Genomic DNA, 18724 nt, shown 5'->3' on the forward strand with positions numbered 1-18724 from the left:
TGACAAATTCCTCAGTGATCATCAACCAAAATGAATGCATTTAAGTAGGATTTGGATGTGACCTGCTGCTTTGCAGCTACATCCCTTCACAGAGAATGGGATTTGGAAAGCAGGCTGAAAAATGTTCTCTGGCATGGTCCCTGTGGGCTGAAGGCAAGGATTAAAGTGCTGGGAGCTGTGAGTGTGAGCAGGGCACAGAGTGCTGCAGATGAGGATGTGTCTGAAATCCCCACTCCCCTCTGGGGCAGATTGCTTCTTCAGGGCTTTTCATTTGGGATTTGAATTCCAGATCCTAAATATGATTTTCAATGTCTCTCTCCTTTGTAAACCTGAGCAGATCTGTCTGTGCAAACATCAGGGTTGGACTTGGACTTGCAGCTGCTTGAGCCTCTGAGGAATTTGGTTCCCTTTTGGATCTATTGGTGTAAAACTCACCTTGCCACTTGTTCAGGTGGCTCCAATTTGAAGATGATAGTCAGATTGTTTTGCACAGGGTGGTCCCTGTCTCTGCATGGCCATCTCTAAACTGTCCTGGGTGTGCCATCACCATAGCTGGACTGAGCTGCAGGGTTTGTGGAAAGGCATCCCAGGCTTGTGGGATGAGTGTATCCAACAAATGTGACAAGGGTTCAGAGAGGTCTCTGTGGTCACAGAGTTGTTCTTTCGTGGAAAACAAGGAAGGTAACTCTCCAGATGGAAACTTCTCAGATCTGCCTGGATGACACCGAGTAAAGCCCTCGGTACCCACGCTCACAAGGACACGAGCACAAACAAGCACACACAGCTGTTCCTTCTACATGTGGAAGCCAAAGGTGCTTTCCCACAGTCAGCCATGGACAGCTGGGAAGTGGGAAGTGAAAAATCAGAAATCAGCTTGCCTTGCCTTTGGATGTGTTGAGGAGGGGTTTCCAGCCTTGAAGCTTTGGACTTTTGTGTGTGGCATTTCAGGCACATGAGTTCTCTTAGACATAGACCCACGCCTCTTAACTCTCAGAATGTCCCATTTCTGGGGGGGATCATAGGGGTCAGATGTGTGCCTTGATCTTCAAAGTTAAATTTATTGATGCCAATTGAAACACATGAGAGGTTGAATCTTTTTTTTTTTTTTCTGGGTGGCATGCAACCCACATCATCATTTGATAATTTTGCAAGATAGGTATGGCAATGAAGAATTGAAGAACTATGGCAATGTCTGTGACTTTTCAGAAGAGAGCAGTGCAATGAAGGTCCTTTAAGTCTGTCTAATTCTTTAGGTAATACTTCTGTTTACTCTCTATTTAAGCACTTGAAATTTTCATTGATTTAAAATCCAGACAATTTAAACAATACTTTTATATATAAACCAATGATAAATTAAAATATAATAATCTCTCTCTTTCTTTGTGTGCATGTAGGATCATCCTACACAGAAGAATCTTCCCTTTAAAACCTTCTCCATGCATCCATTTAGTCCCAAAAGAAATACCCAAAAATGATCTTGGTGTCTTTGTAGTGCTCGTCATCTTTTTTGCACCACTCATGATCCCCTAAATACCAAAATCACATTATATTCCTGTATCACTCCTGTATTCAAAGATATAAATGAGTTTTTCTAATTCTTATGCCTACCATGTGCAATTTTTTGCAACACCAACTGCCTTGTTCTGCCTCTTTCATTTCCCTCCCATAAAATTTGAGTTTTTTCCTGGGTGGTTCTCAGCACCTTTTCTGTTGCAGCCAGGATGCTTTCCCTTAATACAATACATCCCATTATCCTAGCTCACCACTGGGTATACAGTTTCCCTCCTGCTTTCTGAAGTCCTTTATGTGAAAAGTCCCTTGTAGTGCCTGACCTTTTAGAAAGGAATACCTTTTGTTAATTGCTTGCCTTATCCTTATTACATGACAGGTTTTCTCTGAGCTAAAGTTTAGCCTACGACCTCTACTTCAGCAGATCTTTCTTTATCTGAGGTCTGCTCCATTTTACTGGCAGTCCCTTTGAGTTTCATAAGGTCAGCAGAGTCCTGGGGTGGCAGGTTCATTCCTGAAGGTGTGTGACCTGCTGGACCATTGCTGTGGCTCTCATTGTCTCACTGCTGCTAACCAGACCCTATCCCTTTGTCCTCTGACCTGGGTCACTTTTGCATTCTGGACATCCTCTCACTTCATTATGGGGCAGTGTTTGGTTTTTTCAGTTCTCTAAGCATTTTCTTGCACCCTGTTTTTAGGTTTGATACACCACTGTTTCCCATTATAAAATCTCTTCTAAAGGCTTTGTAGAGTTTATGTTTGATTCCTGCTCTCTATTTTGGGTGCACAGTTTTCTGAAGAATCTTAGATGGTGCTTTCATTCTAGTTGGGGGGGCACAGGGGGCTAATGCCAGCTTGGTCTGGATCTAAGTCTGCCATAGAGAGGTCCCCCTTGGAAAAAGGAGCTGGCAATGGGAGAAGTTCTGCTTTTGTTCATCCAACTGCTGGCCAGCAGTCAAGGGCTGTCATCGTGGATTTCAGGGCTGAAGGAGCTCTTTTTTCCCAAGAGATAGCAAGGAGCAGAGCAGGACTCATGACCCAGTTACCTCTGGAGCAAACACAGCTGCCTGCTCTCTGTCAGAGCTCAGAGTGGATCCTCAGTCTGATTTTTCCTGCTTCATAAATATGCAGGATTCAGAGAATCACAGAGTGGTTGAGGTTGGAAGGGGCCTCTGGAGTTCAGCCTGCCTTAGTCCAAGCTCCCTGCTAGAGCAGGTTCTTTACTTCAGTGCCTTGTACAAGAGCCCACGGTCTCTGCCCTGCTTGTGCATGTTTCAATTAAAGGTGACTTCACGTGGCTCATTGCTGTGCAGTTAATGAGAAGTGTTATCTCATGCATGGACTTGAGGATAGAGGTGTTTGAGAGCCAGATGTTTAAACTCAGGCTGTTTCTGAGCAGGACAGGTTTTTGTGGCATGCAGCAGGTCACTGGGGGCAGAGATGGGTGGTTTTGCAAGTCCATTCCCAGCAGAAATGGGATTAATGCAAGAGAGGCTGGGCAGAAAGTTGGAAGACATGAGTTTAGTTGTAGAGGCACCATTTACCCAACTCATTTACCCCTTTCCTGCTCATTTTCCCTTCTGCCACGGGTTTGTCCTTTTTTGTTTCTATCATGAATCTTTGGGGACATGGGAAACATCTATTACTTAATTTTATTTTTGTCCTGGTGATAGAATATTGCCAAAATCTGTACCATTATATATAGACATATATTTAATTTTATTGTGTTTTTCATATAATAGAGTGTCCTGAGTTGGAAAGGACACACCAGGATCCTCAAAGTTCCAAGTCTTAGCCCTGCACTGATGTGCAGGAGTCTCACCATGTGCCCCAGAAGTGTTGTTCAAACACTTCTTGAGCTCTGTCAGGCTGGTGCTGTGACCCCTTCCCTGGGGAGCTGTTCCAGGGCCCAACCACTCTGGGTGAAGAACCTTTTCCTGATATCCAACCTAAACCTCCCCTGACACAACTCCAGGCCATTCCCTGGGGTCCTGTCACTGGTCACCACAGAGAAAAGGGCAGTGCTTCTCTTTGTGATCATATTATCCCCAGTAGAAAATCCAAATTATCCCTAACCTGGATCAAAACTACCAAAAGCAAAAATAACGTGAAGCAGCACTGCAACCAGTTTTAGCAATTTAGAAGAAAATACATCTTAAAATGTACTGAGAAAATCTGTGAAATATGATGATTTCTTGTATTTTCCAGCATTTTCAAAGTAAAATCATTAATTAGAGGCCATTTATTAAAAGTTAATATCTTAACCTGTATTGAGACTGGATTCTATAGAGTCCCCATCTGCCATTAAACAGACATATAGACGATTGGGTAAAAAATTAATGAGCTACTTAAAGTCTAGTGACTTAGCTTTACAAGATCATAAAGGCTCCTGTGTTGGAAGGGACACATGGGGATTGTTGTGTCCTGCTCATGACTCCACACAGGGCAACCAAAAATTTAAACCAGTATGCCAATCCCAAGCAACTTAAGAGTTGCTGCAAGCTAACAGGTACATACCTCTTGTATATTGCAAAGTCCCTGAGTCTCAGGTGGTTTTATAGCTCTGATTTTTAAAAAAATTCTTAGTTAGAAAATACTTCCATATTTTATAATGAACAACAAACTCTACATTCTTCTGCATTTAATATAATAAAAAAATAAATAAAACATTTAATAAAATGTTCCAAAACATTTTCAGAGACAGACTGTGAAAAAAATCTCAAAATTGGCCTACTAAAGTGCAGTGAAGAACAGGAATGGGGTTAGACTATGTACTGTCATCTTCAGGAGTCATATTCCTAAAATCCTATTGGAATACCTCAAACTGAAAAGGACCCACAAGGATCATCAAGTCTAAATCCTTGTTCCTTGCAGGAACTACCTAAAACTAAACTATAGCTAGTCCAGTTGCTACTGACATTCACTTTTGCTTACACTTGGGAAGAGGGCAGGGAGTACAGGAAAAAAGTGTGAGGTAATTAGGAACATGTCTGAAATCTTTTTAAAATGTCCTTTATAATTCATGATACCACAGATTATAAAGGTTTTGCAGCCACCTCATCCATTTCAGAGTGGCCTAAATTCATTGCTGTCTGGTTGCTGCTTGCAAAGATGTTGGTGACAGCATTGACCTGGGTAATGTAACCTTGGAACCTGGAACAGAGGATGGGCGAGAGCACTGCTGTGGCTACCAGGACTTCACTTGAGATTTTAAGAGGAGCCAAGTGTCCTGCCCTTTTCTGTAGCAAGGGCAGTGTGCTGTAATTATTGTTAAAACAGTGGAGTTACAGGTGTTTGATCTGTGTTGACTTGAGAAATCAGGTTAAAGCTACACGATTTTCTGGATCATTTGCAGCAGGAGGTCTCTGATCTCTGCCTGTGCTGCTGCCAGTGCTGTCCCTTGTCATGCCCATAATGAGTCAGCCCGTCATGCTAATGAAGGGCAATGGCCTCGTGTTTTGTGCCTGTGAAGCCCATGAGTGGCGATGGAGTTTCTCGAAAACACCACGAAAACCCTCTGAGCTCCTCGAGTGTGATTTCTCCTTTGCTGTAGCCAAGTGGTGAGACTGCAGGGGAGGCTCAGGGATCACACTCAAATTGTAAATACAAATCCATGCACTGTGTGACTGCATTGTGATCATACAACGTTAAAATGCAAGTTACCAAGCATTTAGCCTTGGGAGCCTGGCAAGCAGAGGGAAAGGCTGTGTTAGAGTGAAAGCCCTTTCACTTTTCCTGCCAATTAATTTACGTGCCTTCAGAGTGTTGCCATTTAGCAAAGTGCCCTTTGTGTTTCTGCCAAGCTGAAGTAGCCACTGGGAAAAACTAAGTAGGCCAAATCCTGCAAATATCGGGAGAGCTCAGCCAGGCTGGCTGACGGTGATCCAAAAGAGTGTGAGGATGGATTTGGCTTCGCGCAGACAGCACAACAATATTAAACAAAATAAAAAGCTGACGTAAGAGTTCCATGTCAAAAGGTAGTTGCTGCAAGATAATGCGTATAGAAGATTTTAAAAAATTGAGTAGTTCATATAGTTTTGGTTCAGTTTATAGGACCTGGGATCAGATCTGTGCTCAGGCCATGTCAGCTGAGGGCTATTTAAAGTTATAGACCATGTCTGGCATGGCCCAGGGCAGTGGTGTCCTCACCATATAGATTCCTGAAGTTGGAGTACTTATAGAACTGCTCGTTCTGTTCCCATGTAGTGCTTTAAATAGCTCAGCACATCACTGTTATTCCAGTGATACACATTCCAACTCCATAGGAGCAAGCAGGGGAGAGATTTTTGGCTGCCAGGTATTACACAGTGAGAGCATCTCACTGCTTTCATCATCTCCTTCTGCCATCAGTGCTGTGCCCTTCTGCACCGGGGGAAGGGGCCGCTGTGTCTGGGGGATGTCTAAAGGGGTTTCCCTGCTACCTCAGCCCGTATTTCTAATTTCTGACGAGGAGTTTGCAGGTTTTAGTCCTTTTAGCCTTTCTCCCCAGCTGCCCAGCACCACCCTGAAGCGGCTGTGCTATCACCTGATGCGGACACCCCTCGCTGGCACGTCCCGCATCCGGTCCCTCCGGGACAGCGGTGCCACCCCCCATGGACGTGACAATATTTCGGCTGCTGCAGGTGGCTATTTTTGCCCGGCGGTGACGGCGGGGCTGGCCCCGCTCCCGCCCGTCACCTGACCCCGGTGCGCTGGGCGGCGGCGCTGCGGACCGCGCTCCCCGCGGCGGCGGCGGCAGCGGGAGCGGCCCCTCGGGGAGGGAATCCGTGCAGGAATGCCCGAAGATACAGGTACGGTGTGGTGACTCCGCGTTCTGCTCAGCCTAGACCTGAAATGACTCGTTTTTCATCTGGGTGGTAACTAAATCACTGATGCTGTCGTGAGAGTAACAGCTCTGTGTTTATGTGGGAGCGCAGCAGAGTGGGGAAAGATGGTTAAGCATTTATTGTAAATTGTGTTCTTTTGATTATATGAATGATGATTTGGAAATGATTATGATTCTGGTAGTTAGCTGACAGCTCAATTTGAAAACTTTCCTTGTTTATTTTTTTAAATTGAAATTGACTTCAGAGTTTATATTAGACTATAACATGAAAAAAGCCCCTATTTCTGTATGCAGATATCTTGGAGTATTGTTTCTATATCCTCTCTCATTGCAATCTGCCTAAACCTGTACAAAACTAGCCTTTAAAATACTGCAGTAGCAGTTATTCAAACTCAGCAGAGATTTTTACTGTGTTTGAATTCAGTAAATATTTCATTATAATAATGAGGGCAGGAGGTTAGCTTATGCTAGGTTTGTTTATGTGATATGAATTCAGCACAGAGCCTATGGTGAGATTTTAAGCTCTCGTGTGAATACTCAAGCTGTGTTGCCCCTCTCGTGCATGGTTTATTGACATCCTGTTGGATAACACTTCTCTTTTGCCTCTGGTCCCAGAAACTCTGTAGTTGGTGGTAAAAGCAGAGGTCAGCTCAGTTGTGCTGTGTGCCCGTGTTCTGCCTTGTATCAGCTGTGGTTTCTGTTTTGGTGATGATGAGTAGGAAGTGCTGGGAAAGGCATGCCTTGGAAAGGCATTGTAGGAATGGTTGCTTTTATGTAGTAGAAGCAGATATACATTTCAAAAAGGAGCACAGTTCTTGAAGCATTTTACTTTGTATTTTTGGACAATGTAAAAGAATTAAATTGAGACATATTGATGTAGAGATTTATTTGATTTGGTGAATATTTTTTCATATAATACAGGAATTAAAGAGAGAAGTAACAGTGCTTTGCTGTAGGAGCCACCACAGAGGTCTTGGAAAGAGCAATGGGCACTTCTGTGGGGATGCCCCAGACCCTCTTGGTGCAGAAAAGCATTATTGGGAAAGGAGTGAGTTTGTGTGCTGGCCTGGGGACACTTCAGCCCTCTGTGTGGCCAGCTGGAGGGCTCGAGGGACCACGTAATATGGACATTGAGAGCAAAACTTCTTTCCCTTTGTGCTCCTGATCTTCTGGTTTCTCATGAGACATACAGAAGAACAGGGCATGTTATTGAGAAGGCACCATAAAGCAGGGGACCACATTGGTAAAGTCATTTAACACAAAGTACTAATTGAGAAATAGGGTAAGCCAGGTTACCACCAGTTACTTAATGTTCTGTTCCAGAGCTTCTAACGTGTCTACTCCTTAGGCAGGGCTGGGGCCAGGGAATTGCTCTTGCCCACTGCTGAGTGGGGTTGGCAGGATGGATGGGAAGGGCTTGTGGAGTTCCCATTACAGAATTTTTCTCATCTTTTCTACGGAAAGGACCAAGGGGGTCTCAGGCCTCCACAAGGCTCCATAATGAATCACTGGTTCTTAGGGGGAAAAAAACCAACCCCCTTATCTAAATTGAATGTATAGCTGACACCCATGTAGTTCTCTGATCAATGCATGTATCACTATGTTATGTATATCTGTGTTATCTTCACATCAGCACAGCTCCTCATTTAAAATCCAAATCATCGCTGGATTTTAAACACAGACACAAAGACAGGGAGAGAGCAGGGGCCGGCTCTGCAGTGGGAATAATGCTTCACTGGGATATAAAGAAGCACTTAAATGCTTCTTTCCTTTGTTTTCATCTGGTTGTTTTTAAATTCAGCCCCGACTGTTTTGACTCAGTTGACACAAGAAGGGTTTGTTAAAACAACAACTTAAACTCCAATCTCTAATTCCAGCAGTACTTGTGTGTGTCTTCTTTAATCCTGCTCCAGGAAGATTGCAAATTTAATTCCCCTCTGGACTGCTGTGAACCTCACCCTCCCCAAGTCACTTGATACAGCATATCAGCAGTCAATAATTCTGCCCTGTTTCTCAAATACTTAGTGAGTATTTGAGTGAATTTGGGTCCCATGTTTGTTTATTTTGATTTTCAGTAGCCACCTGTAGCTATAGAGATGAAAGTTTTCAGTGTCAACACAAAGATAATTTGCTGGTGATTCCTTCTTGCAGAATAACATCCCTTACCAATGCTGTGTGGTTTTGGTTCAGAGTTGGAGTGTGGCCTTTGCCTTTGTTGAAAAAGGTGAACATAATTATGAATTATAATTACAGTTTTAAATATTGATGTCTCATATTTTTTCCACTCAAAAATACGTTTTCATCTCATAAAGCAAAAAGTGGAGGATTTATAGAGGAGTCTGTAGTGCTGATAATTGCTAAAGAAAATTGTTGTATCTTTTCTGCTGATGGAGGGTTGCTGGTTGCTGTTGCAGGCCAATGATACTTTATTTGTATCAGCCTGAAATGAAAGGCTTGCACCTTTTTATCCCAACCTCCAGAACACAACAATCAAAGCACCAGAACAACCCACAGAAAGGACAGGGAAGGTGCCCCCCACTCCTAGGCCCTTTGTTTTTCCTTTCATTGTTGCCTTTAGGCTGTGGTTCTGCACTATCCTTCCAGGAACCTTGGTGAGGAATTACCAAGGAATTACTGCTTTCCCTGCATTGAGAGGTAATTGATGTTGTTGCAAATATTAGCAAAAAAATTTCTTTTCTCATGACTCCTGTCTTTCCACTCAAATTACATCTCTCTTTGGATCACAGTACTCTTTAAAATCTCAACATCACAGAAGGACAGGTTGAATGGGGCTTTGAGCCCTTAGTGTAGGGGAAGATGTCCCTGCCAATGCAGGAGGGTTGGAACTAGGTGATGTTTAAAGTCCCTTCCCACCCAAATCATTCAAGGATTCTTAGATTATAATGTCAAATTGTGTCATTTGGCCCTTTATAATTTTGGGCTTCTTTAATCACCAAGAGCAGTAAATCTATTAACTGTTTTTCAGAACAGAGTTAAATAATGTGACACAAATGAGTTATGTGGCCTTAATTATGACTGTATAGTAAACAAAGGAAGTGGAAGTCTTTATTGTTAAACTTTATAGTTGAGGTTTGATTCCAGATTAAATGTGCATTCTTAAGCATGACACTTCTTAATTTTCAGTACTTGATTTCCAAGCTCAGAAATGGCTTCTGTAGGATCCTGTGCAGACTTGGAACAAAACACAACAAACTGGAAAAAGCATTAGGATTTTGTTGAATTCTGCAGTTTCTGGACATGTTTCTTCATCAGGTCTGTAATCTGCCATGAAGGTTTCTCATCTAGCTGTTGGAGAGCCTGATAGCAAAGGGGTTTGTCATCTTCTGCACAGACCAATCCTAGACTGGATCTTTTGCCAAGAGTTTGGTTTCTCTCGGCAGTTTGCTCGCAGCGCAGAGGAGGTGACATTTTCTATCCCAGACTCCTGAACAGAGCATGACCAGGGACTTACTTGTGAATCCTCTCCCTTCTGTCACTGCCATCAGCTTGTCTTGCTCTGCTTCCAAAGTGTTCCTGTCTCACCCAAATCTTATCCTTATCTCTGGCACCTTATCCTGGTTCCTGTAGCTGTTAAATCCCGCTTCGTCTAGCAATGACAAAGGAGCTGGGCTTAGTCAAAGGGATGGGTTTTTTACCACGAGCTGTGGATTTTGGATCCAATGTACCTGTCACAGTGTTCACCGAGGTCAGGCTGCAGCCTTTGATCCAAATACTTCCAAAAGCAAGGTCCTCTGCTTTTTTTCAAATGTTGAAAACCAATAGATTGTGTATTAACCTTTTCTCACCTTTATAAAACACTTGAATATTTTGTCTGAAATTTTCCCTGAAGAAATTAGTTTGAGATCATCAAATACAAGTAATGTTCAAGTGGATGGGTAAAGTTTGGCAAAGCTCTCAGGCAAATATTGTGATTCTTAGGGATGGTCCTGTGTAGGGCTGAGAGCTGGACTTGATGATCCCTGTCAGTCCCTTCCAACTCAGGATATTCTGTGAATCTGCAGAAGTTATAAGCACACTGAAAACATCACTTTACAGCAGGCATAAGATGTGTAATGCAGCTCTAATAATGTGGTACATGCAGCAAGTGCACGTCTAGAGGAAGCAGTATAGAAGGGAGTCTGAGTTCATCTTATTTGGCAATTCTTCAGCAAACTGTTGCTGGTTAATGTGCCCTACTTGGTCCAGAGCTAAAGAGAATTATCTCCTGTGTAGCCTGGTGGAGACAGGCTGAGTCTTGACATCAGAGATGTGTGAGCACTGGACAGTTGGCAAGAATATTGGCAGTAATGTCCCCAGCAGACAAGTCTTGCACAAAGAAGTCCTGTGGAAACTGCTCGTTCATTCCTTGCCAGCTTTTGTCCTTGTCAAAAAGTGAGTGCAGTCAGATCCTTTTATGGTTTAAGGATTAATGAGGATACCTCTGCTGGAGCAGAATGTAGTCTGGGACAAAGGCAAATTTAGAGAATCAGGTATTCAGTTGTATTTTGGTTTAGAAAAGGTAGCTTAAAGTTAAGAAGGAAATTTCTACAAATTAGTGTATAATGGAAGCATTTAATTTTTAATGAACTCTTTAGTTAGTTATGATCTGATGAGCAGTCTCAGATCATTACATTTCATCAGTAATTCATTATTTCACTTACTAAATGTGTTGATTTTTTTCTTCTGCTGCTTTGAAGACTGATTTTGATACATTAAGGCATAAAGGTAAAATGCTGAAAATGGCCATGTAAACTTACCTCCTTAAATATGGTTTGAAAAGGAAGTTAAAATGTGAAGTTCTGTAATAGAATTAGTTTCTCAGAATTGTCAGCAGTTGAAGTTTCAACCTAAACCATATTAAGTGTCAATGTTTTAAAAGATAAACTAATATATGATTAATTATACAATTTTGTTGTGCTAGATGGAAGAGTAAGTGCTATAAACTGTCTTCAGAAGGACCTTTTTGTAATGATCTCAGTGGCACTGTATTCCCACTGGGGTTTTGTGTGAAATACTTAATAGCTCAGTTCTGAACTGAGAGAAAAGAAAAAGAATTACTTCTTTGTCTGCAGTGTATATTTTAAATATGCTTTGTGTTACTTCAAGATTAATAGAAAAAATTCCAGAAGAAATTTCAAAGAAGAATTAAAAAAAAAAAAAAAACCCAAACCTAAATATTTTCCTTTTTTAATTTCTTTTATAGCTGAGTTACTGAGTTTTTAATTCCAAACCTTAATTTAGAGACATAAAGGGAAGGAAATGTGTGAAGTCCAGTCCTATAGCTCTGGACACTGAGCACCAAATACATCATGGGAAACAAATTTTTCTGTTTTCTGTCACATTTTTCAGCTTGCAACCATTGCCAGAAACCCAAAAAAACCCCAACTTTGCAACAGTTTTCAGTGTTCTTCTGCTTTGCAGCAAGTGCAGCATTGGACTCCTAGGGGCAAGAAAGCAAGTAGAAAAGCAGTGTTTTCTCTGGGAACGGGAGGCTGCTGTGACTTTAGGGAACGGGGATGTTTGGAGGGGTGGGCTGCCCTCTGGCAGTGCTCTGGCTTCCTCCTGGCCCTGCTCTGCCCTGCAGCTGGAACTCCTGAGCTGGGTTTCTCTGCCCTGTGGGACTCACCACAGCATGAGCTGGCAGCTTTCAGCACTGGCCAGGCACAGATGCCTCTGGAGAGATGCTGCTCTGAAAGGCTGGAACAGGGGAATAGTTGAGTGTGAAGAAAAGTCAGTTGTTTAATTGTTCCAAAAATAATTTTATATTTCAAGTGTGATTGTTTAGGCCCAAATGTTCTGCCTATGGTCAGTTCCTTTTAAATCAAGTCTTTCCTGAGTTATATGCTACAAATTTTATGCTTGCTAGAAAATCTAGAGAGAGCAAACCTTTATTTATAGTTGCGCTTTTAGCTGCTACTCTAGTAACTAACTCAGGAAAATACTTTGTTTTGCTTTCTTACAGGGTTGATTCTTTTTCAGGGTGGGTCGTTTGTTTTGGGCAGGTTACAGTACAGACAGATTCTTGTGTCAAAAGTAAAGTATTGCAAAGTTCAGAGTTTCCTCTGTTTTTATTTGAGGAATAAATCAGATCCTCATAGTAGCCTGAACGATCTGTACTGCTTGCTTTGTTCAAGTTTGAGCATCTGCCTTTCTGTAAACTTCCAGTTGCCTGTCATGCTTGTGTTGTTTTTATTGGAGATGTCCTTAATTATAACCAGGCCTTCAGTAATTGCTCCAAAGTTCACGATGCCTTGAGCAGGACTTTTTGACCATGGCAGAACGTGTAATTTTAGCAGACAAGGCAGAATGCTAGTGGGTGGTGAATAATGTCATGAGAAGCTCAAGCCCATGTATTTTATGGGTAAACAAAAAAAAAAAAAAACCAAAACCAAACCACTTTAGTTGCAGGAGCAGAAAGTGATGTTTTGGGTAAAACTTGCAACAAGTCTCCTGGAAGATTGTGTGGGTGGGAAGCTTAGCATCTTACTGAAATACTGACTCCAACTCAGTGGATGTGGAAAGGCCTTTTCTGCTTAAGCATATTGGCATATGAGAGGTTGCACCATCTTGACTGGTTAGTTGGTGAGTTTATTTTGTAGCTAAAATTTAAACAGAATCATTTTGAAATAAGCAATCGAGCCTTTGAGTAAGCATGCCACATTGCAGAAGAAAATGTCAATAATATGTCATTTACTTGAAATGCTTTGGATGCTTTCCTGTTCTTAGTTCTTCGCACAGGGAAAAAGCCAGATGTGTTGAGTTACAGGGCAGCTCCTTTATAATTCACTGCCTTGATGTTTCCTCTCTTGACTCCTGAGTACACTGTGATAAAATATTGATGCAAGCGCTGCAGCAGGACTGCAAGAATAAGGTCATATCTCACCTGTTCCACATTACACATTGGGATGCCATGTTATCAACAGCACAATGAATGCAATTTCTAATTTACATCACAAGATGGCAGCAAATTTTTAATTCACTTAATTTTCACTAACCTAGATTAACCTAACCTCTTGAAATCGTGATTTCCTTACAAAATGACAGAAAACTTTGTTTAATGGTCAGATATGTGTGCTATTTACAGGGATGTCAATGTTTTAGAAGTATTTAAAGCATCTACAGAGCTATATTTCTGCCTTAAAATCAGTAAAAAAGGCATTTGCTATCAACTTTGAAGTTCAGTAACTCACAGTGTAAGAGTTACCAAGTACCATTAAAGATATTTTGAATAAAAACTATATTTTTTAATGTATATTCTTTGATTTCTTGAGGAGAAAATATGACAAAGCATTTTTTGAAATTCACGCGGGGGCTCTCAAGACATGATCACGTGGATTTTTTCCTCTGTAAGGAATTCTGATTTATGTTTGAAGTGTGTTCAGTCAAAAGCTTTCAAAGTTATGTAATAACAGGGTTGGCTTGGCTCAAATCCTTTTGGCAGATCTTCTCTCCTGTGCTGGCAGATCCCAGAAGTTAAAATTTTAATCTGCTTGAGCTGATTTGTCCTAGGTGTTAATTATCATTGCTTGTAGGTCTTACAGAAGATGCATCTATGGCCTTTAAAATGCTCTCCTTTTTGTTTTCTCCTGCAGTTTCACAACCACAGGCTGTACATAGCCAGCTGGAGAAGCCATCCAGTACTGCAATTCTCTGCAATACCTGTGGAAAACCATGCAAAGGAGAAGTTTTGAGAGTTCAGAACAAATATTTCCATATTAAATGCTTTGTTTGCAAAGGTAAGTGTGACTGCTGCTTCTGTGAGTAGGGCATTAGCAATGGTGTGTGACTTAAAGATCCTGCAAACTTCTCAAGCATATTTTACAATCCAATCCATGCCTGAAAGGATTTACTGTGAAATCCCTGACTCCTTACTGTAAGGTTATAAGCATCCTAAGCCCAAAACTGGAGTATGTTTTCAATGGATATGAAGCTGTTTTGTCCATATTGGAGTTTACTGTTGATTTGGGATGTCAGCAGGAAGAGCACTTTGGGAGGACAATGCAGGGCTAGGAGAGAATCAACATTTGCACAGAAACTCAGAGATTTCCTCTCTCCCAGCTCTCTAATGCATGCTGTAGGGAGCACCATGGCCACATCTCCAGGTTCTCTTGTGTTAGACTGTGATCTTTAAATTCCAGGGTGACCCTCTGTGCTTTTCCATTTTTTGGGGGGAATGACTTGGTTTGCTCCAGGTTGGAGCCTGGTGATCTAATAGTGTCACATGAAAGCAGAAGGATGGTCGCAGGAAAAGGGAATTATCTGATGCAACACCCCTTCTGTAGAGACTTGCTTGTTTAAAAACCTATCTGGAAGCTGCTAAGATCTAATTTGTTTTAAATGTACAGGTACATAAATGTTAACTGATGTTGACTGAGCAACCTGCTTAACTTCATTATTAATCAGTGCTTCAAATGACATTTACTAATCCTTGTAGCCCAGTCTAGAAACATGAGGGTGTCTCTGGTTCTAGATGTGTTACTGTGACTATTTCTAGCCCTCTTTAGAGGAAATACTAAAAAGAAAATTGTCACTATCTGTAAGCTATACTGTTATTTTTAAAAATCCCATGGGATTGAGTACATACTGTTAATAACTGAGGCAATCTTTAATGAGCTAGACAGACAGGACCTAAATGTTCAGCTCAATAATTGTGTTCTTTGCAAAATTGCACAGCAAGCAAAATAAGCATACTGCACTTTCCTGAATAGCAAAAATATTTTGGTCATCTATTCAGAGGAGATTAGTGTTTAAAGCAGACCACAGCCCATACATTGATCTTTTAAGTTCTTTTAAAGCCAGCTGTTCTTATGGCAAATTTCACCTTTAAATCAGTTTTTCAGACCTGGCTCAGGCAAAGAGTAGCTGATCTGTTATTCAGGAGTCTTGTCTCATGAAGCCTTGGTAACATTCTGATATTTACTCCATATTATTATCTTTATGAAGTCCAAGCCTCCTTTATTTTTAGTAGATTTGCTATGAGAAAAGACAAATTCAGCAGGGGAAGTAAGACAGAACTGTGAATCCAATTATTGGTTTTATAGGCAATCTCCATTTAGATAATGCCAGGTCAGCAAATGCAGCCTGTGGTCACTGAACTGATTCACTGATCCCAAATTTAGGCAGTGCAGAGGGTTTTTCCCACCCCCATGCAGAAGAAAATGATGAATGCACTGTAGAAATGCACTGGCCCTGTCCGTCTGTAAGAGATAAGAAGGAGTTTGTTCTGCTTCCTGCAGATCTTGGATAAAATGAGGAAAAAATCACAATGTTAACGAGGTAGCAGGGTAGCATCTGTCAGCCACCTGTCAGTCTCTCAGCTGGCACAGGAGAGTGTCAGAGGTGTGGTTAAACTGCTGCTAGATGTCAAAGCTCTTGGACTCCTCCTTACTAATAATTTTGCTAAGTGCTAAGTTTGCCCACATGATTGGTTTGAGGGTTTTCTCTCATTATTTAAATGCCTTAATTTCTTTTATCACCTTTCATGGGTTGCCATCAGTTTTTCTGGCACTTTTCTGGTATCTGTTTTTGTTTTGTTTCTGGGCTTTATTTGTTACTTAAGAAGCATAAGTCGCTTGGTAATATGGATTTGCCATATTCTTAGGTGAGAAGAGCTTTGGAACAGAGCACTGAATATACATTTCACTAGCTGCATAAAAGGAGAAAAAGCAGGTTAGGCAAATGTGACTTTGATTTTTAAATTAATGGATGAAAGAATACAGTTCACGTGTTAGGATTTAGCAAAAAAAATGGTATTCAGTTCTGATCAGTCAATCTGCTTTCAGCCTTGGAGGAGAGTTTTGTGCCACGATCCCTGCAGTGCACGGGCAGGGTGATGGTTCTGGGAATGTATTTATCTTTCTGTTGATTCCTCCTTGTGGTGCATTTATTTTGATGCTACTCAGCAATGCAGTTTGTCCTGTCTCACCTCATCCACCAAAGATAGCACATGGAACGAGGCTGTGTATCCAGCACCCAGTGCAGCTGCAGGACTGTCCAGGACAGATAATCCCATGGGTGGGCTGGCTGCATTGCCCTGCTAAGATGCCTGCCTGCTTGGTTGACTGCCTCTGCATTAAACCATCTTGTAGGCTGCATCAGAACACATGTAATATTTGTAAAGCTCAAGGAAATTTTGGTTCCTCTCACAGAATTTATGGCTGTACAGTGGTGGAAAATGCAAACTGATAAGAATGACAATGACCATGGCGTGGTGTCTAGAGGTATTTTAGGTCTGTTTGAATGACCTCATCAGTGACAGATGATCTTACACTGGAAGAAGGTACACCTTTTGGAATACGTGTGAAATTTGAAGCTATTTCTTTGATAGTTTTGGATAAATGATGAGGTTTCAGAGGGTCAAATACATTGAGTTCTGTACTTGTACCCTTCTTTATGTAGGTTCGAAAAGTAGTTTTGTGTATTGCCATACTGCTGTCTGATTATTCATAGAATGGTTTGGGTTGAAAAGAACCTTAAAGATCACCTCATTCCAACCCCCCTGCCATGAGGAAAGACACCTTCAACTAGACCAGGATGCTCAAAGCCCCATCCAGCCTTGGATACTTCCAGGGGTGGGGCAGCCACAGCTTTTCTGGGCAGCCTTTCTTATGGGGATTGGGAGTTTCAGAAAGATAACAGCAACTATACAGATGCTTTTGTATTCAAATTAAATTACATAACCAAGGAAGGTTAGTATAAAGTCACTAATTCCCATGCAGTTCTTTCATTCCCATGCAGTTCTTCTTACATTCCCCAGATAATGATTCTAAACAACTCAAAGTTTTTAAAAGGTGAACAACTCCTTTATTACTCAAGATTAAGACACACATCCAGATTAAAAATTTAACAGCAGTACTGGGAGCATCTGCTGGTTTTGCTCAGTATCAAAGTATAATAGGACCTAGAGAGGTAAATAGGCATTATAAATAAGGTTTATACTCATGTCTATTCAAATGTTTTATTTCCTGTTCAGCTGCACATCTAATCTGCTAATAAAATTCTGTAAGGAACATGCCATCTAACCTCACTTCAAATTTTTACTTAATTTTTGGTTTAAAATATATCCCATTTTAATCAGGTTTTGTAGAAGTACTGTTATAATGAAGCTGATATCTTTGATATAGTGAGGCAAAGTTTCATCAGACTTCAAGGTCTTTGGTTCCCATGTTTGCTAATTTTTTTTTTATTTGTTACTACTGTAATAAAAGTGTCAAGGACTGTAATAAAAAGCACTGTAATAAAACATCTATGACTTAGACTGTCAAATTAAAAAAAAAGTGTTGAATATAAACTATTCTGAGGGTGTCTGTCAGGTCAGAACTGCATTTAATGGAGTGCATGGTATTAGACAAATATTATCCTGGAGCTTGCTTATAGCTGTGATTCAGTAGCCCCTGTAGAGAGAGAGGTTAACATAGAATTGTAGATAGGAAGATGTAGGTGCTGTAATTATATTATCTTGGGTAGCCTCTTAGATCTTTGGTAAGGATAGAATTTGTCCTGTTTTATGAGTATTTGGCAAGTATTTAATTTTCTGTGTTTTGATAGTATCCTAACCTTTCCAGAGTTGCAGTGACCATTTTAAACAGGAGAACTCATACCATCTTGCTAAAGGGTGTTCTTTGTACATATGTGAGAAGAACTATAACCCACATCTGTGTCCTTTCCTGGTTTGTCTTGATGAAAGGAAATAAACTTCCAGTCTGAGCCACAGAGGTGAAAACATGACCTCTGTGCTATACCTGCTTAATTGTATCTCGCACATATCTTGTTTTACCCCTAATCAAAATTGTCCTGATTGCTGTCTTATTATGGGGGTGCAGCACATGCAATAATAATACTTGCAACAATACTTCCCATTAATTTTCATGGGGTTTTTTTTAGTTAATATGCTAGAGTTTAGCACATCTTCAGCCTAGAGCGGGGTATGTGGCTCTGGGGATTAGTGTTTCTGTGATCCTGCAGTCCTGGGAATTGTGAAAAAGCCCAGGTCTGGACATATCACTTCTATTCCATTTTCTCAGTAGAACATGCAACAGAACCCAGAGTTACATCATTTGTTGGGAAGTCCTATTAATGGGAAGGACTAAGACAAAATATTCAGTGAAAATATTAAAAACATGGAGTAACTTGGCAACAGGAGTTATTTCTTTGTTAGATCAAGTGCATCTGCTAGGATATAAATAAGTTCTAAGCTACACTGAGTAATCTGAGGGACTCACATTTGAACATAGCTACGGGGTTTCACGTTTCAAAATGGGAGTCACTTACGGGAAGCTCATTTGTAAGATTTCCCAGTCCCAGATTTTTGCCAGGCACTAGCAATTTCTGGCATTTCTGCTGTCATGGGCACTGGGGATTAGTGTAGGGACTCTTATTCATCAGGCACTC

The 18724-nt window shown here is 41.1% G+C and overlaps 1 protein-coding gene across 17 annotated transcripts in view; it reads left to right on the plus strand.

Moving 5' to 3' along the window:
• The window catches only part of ABLIM2 (actin binding LIM protein family member 2), a 129743-nt gene that overhangs the window by 22248 nt on the left and 88771 nt on the right, over positions 1–18724 (plus strand). For 2 of the 17 annotated variants that reach the window (XM_038134509.1, XM_038134518.1), the window contains exons 1-2: positions 6044–6299; positions 13927–14070. In XM_038134509.1, the coding sequence (XP_037990437.1) occupies positions 6284–6299; positions 13927–14070 (160 nt within the window). In that variant the 5' untranslated portion in view covers positions 6044–6283. Of the gene's footprint in view, positions 1–6037; positions 6300–13926; positions 14071–18724 lie in introns of those variants that run through there. The other 15 variants (XM_038134520.1, XM_038134521.1, XM_038134524.1 and 12 more) reach the window with 12 other exon arrangements.

This window comes from Motacilla alba, chromosome 4 (assembly GCF_015832195.1).
Source record: "Motacilla alba alba isolate MOTALB_02 chromosome 4, Motacilla_alba_V1.0_pri, whole genome shotgun sequence".
NCBI classification, from domain to species: domain Eukaryota; kingdom Metazoa; phylum Chordata; class Aves; order Passeriformes; family Motacillidae; genus Motacilla; species Motacilla alba.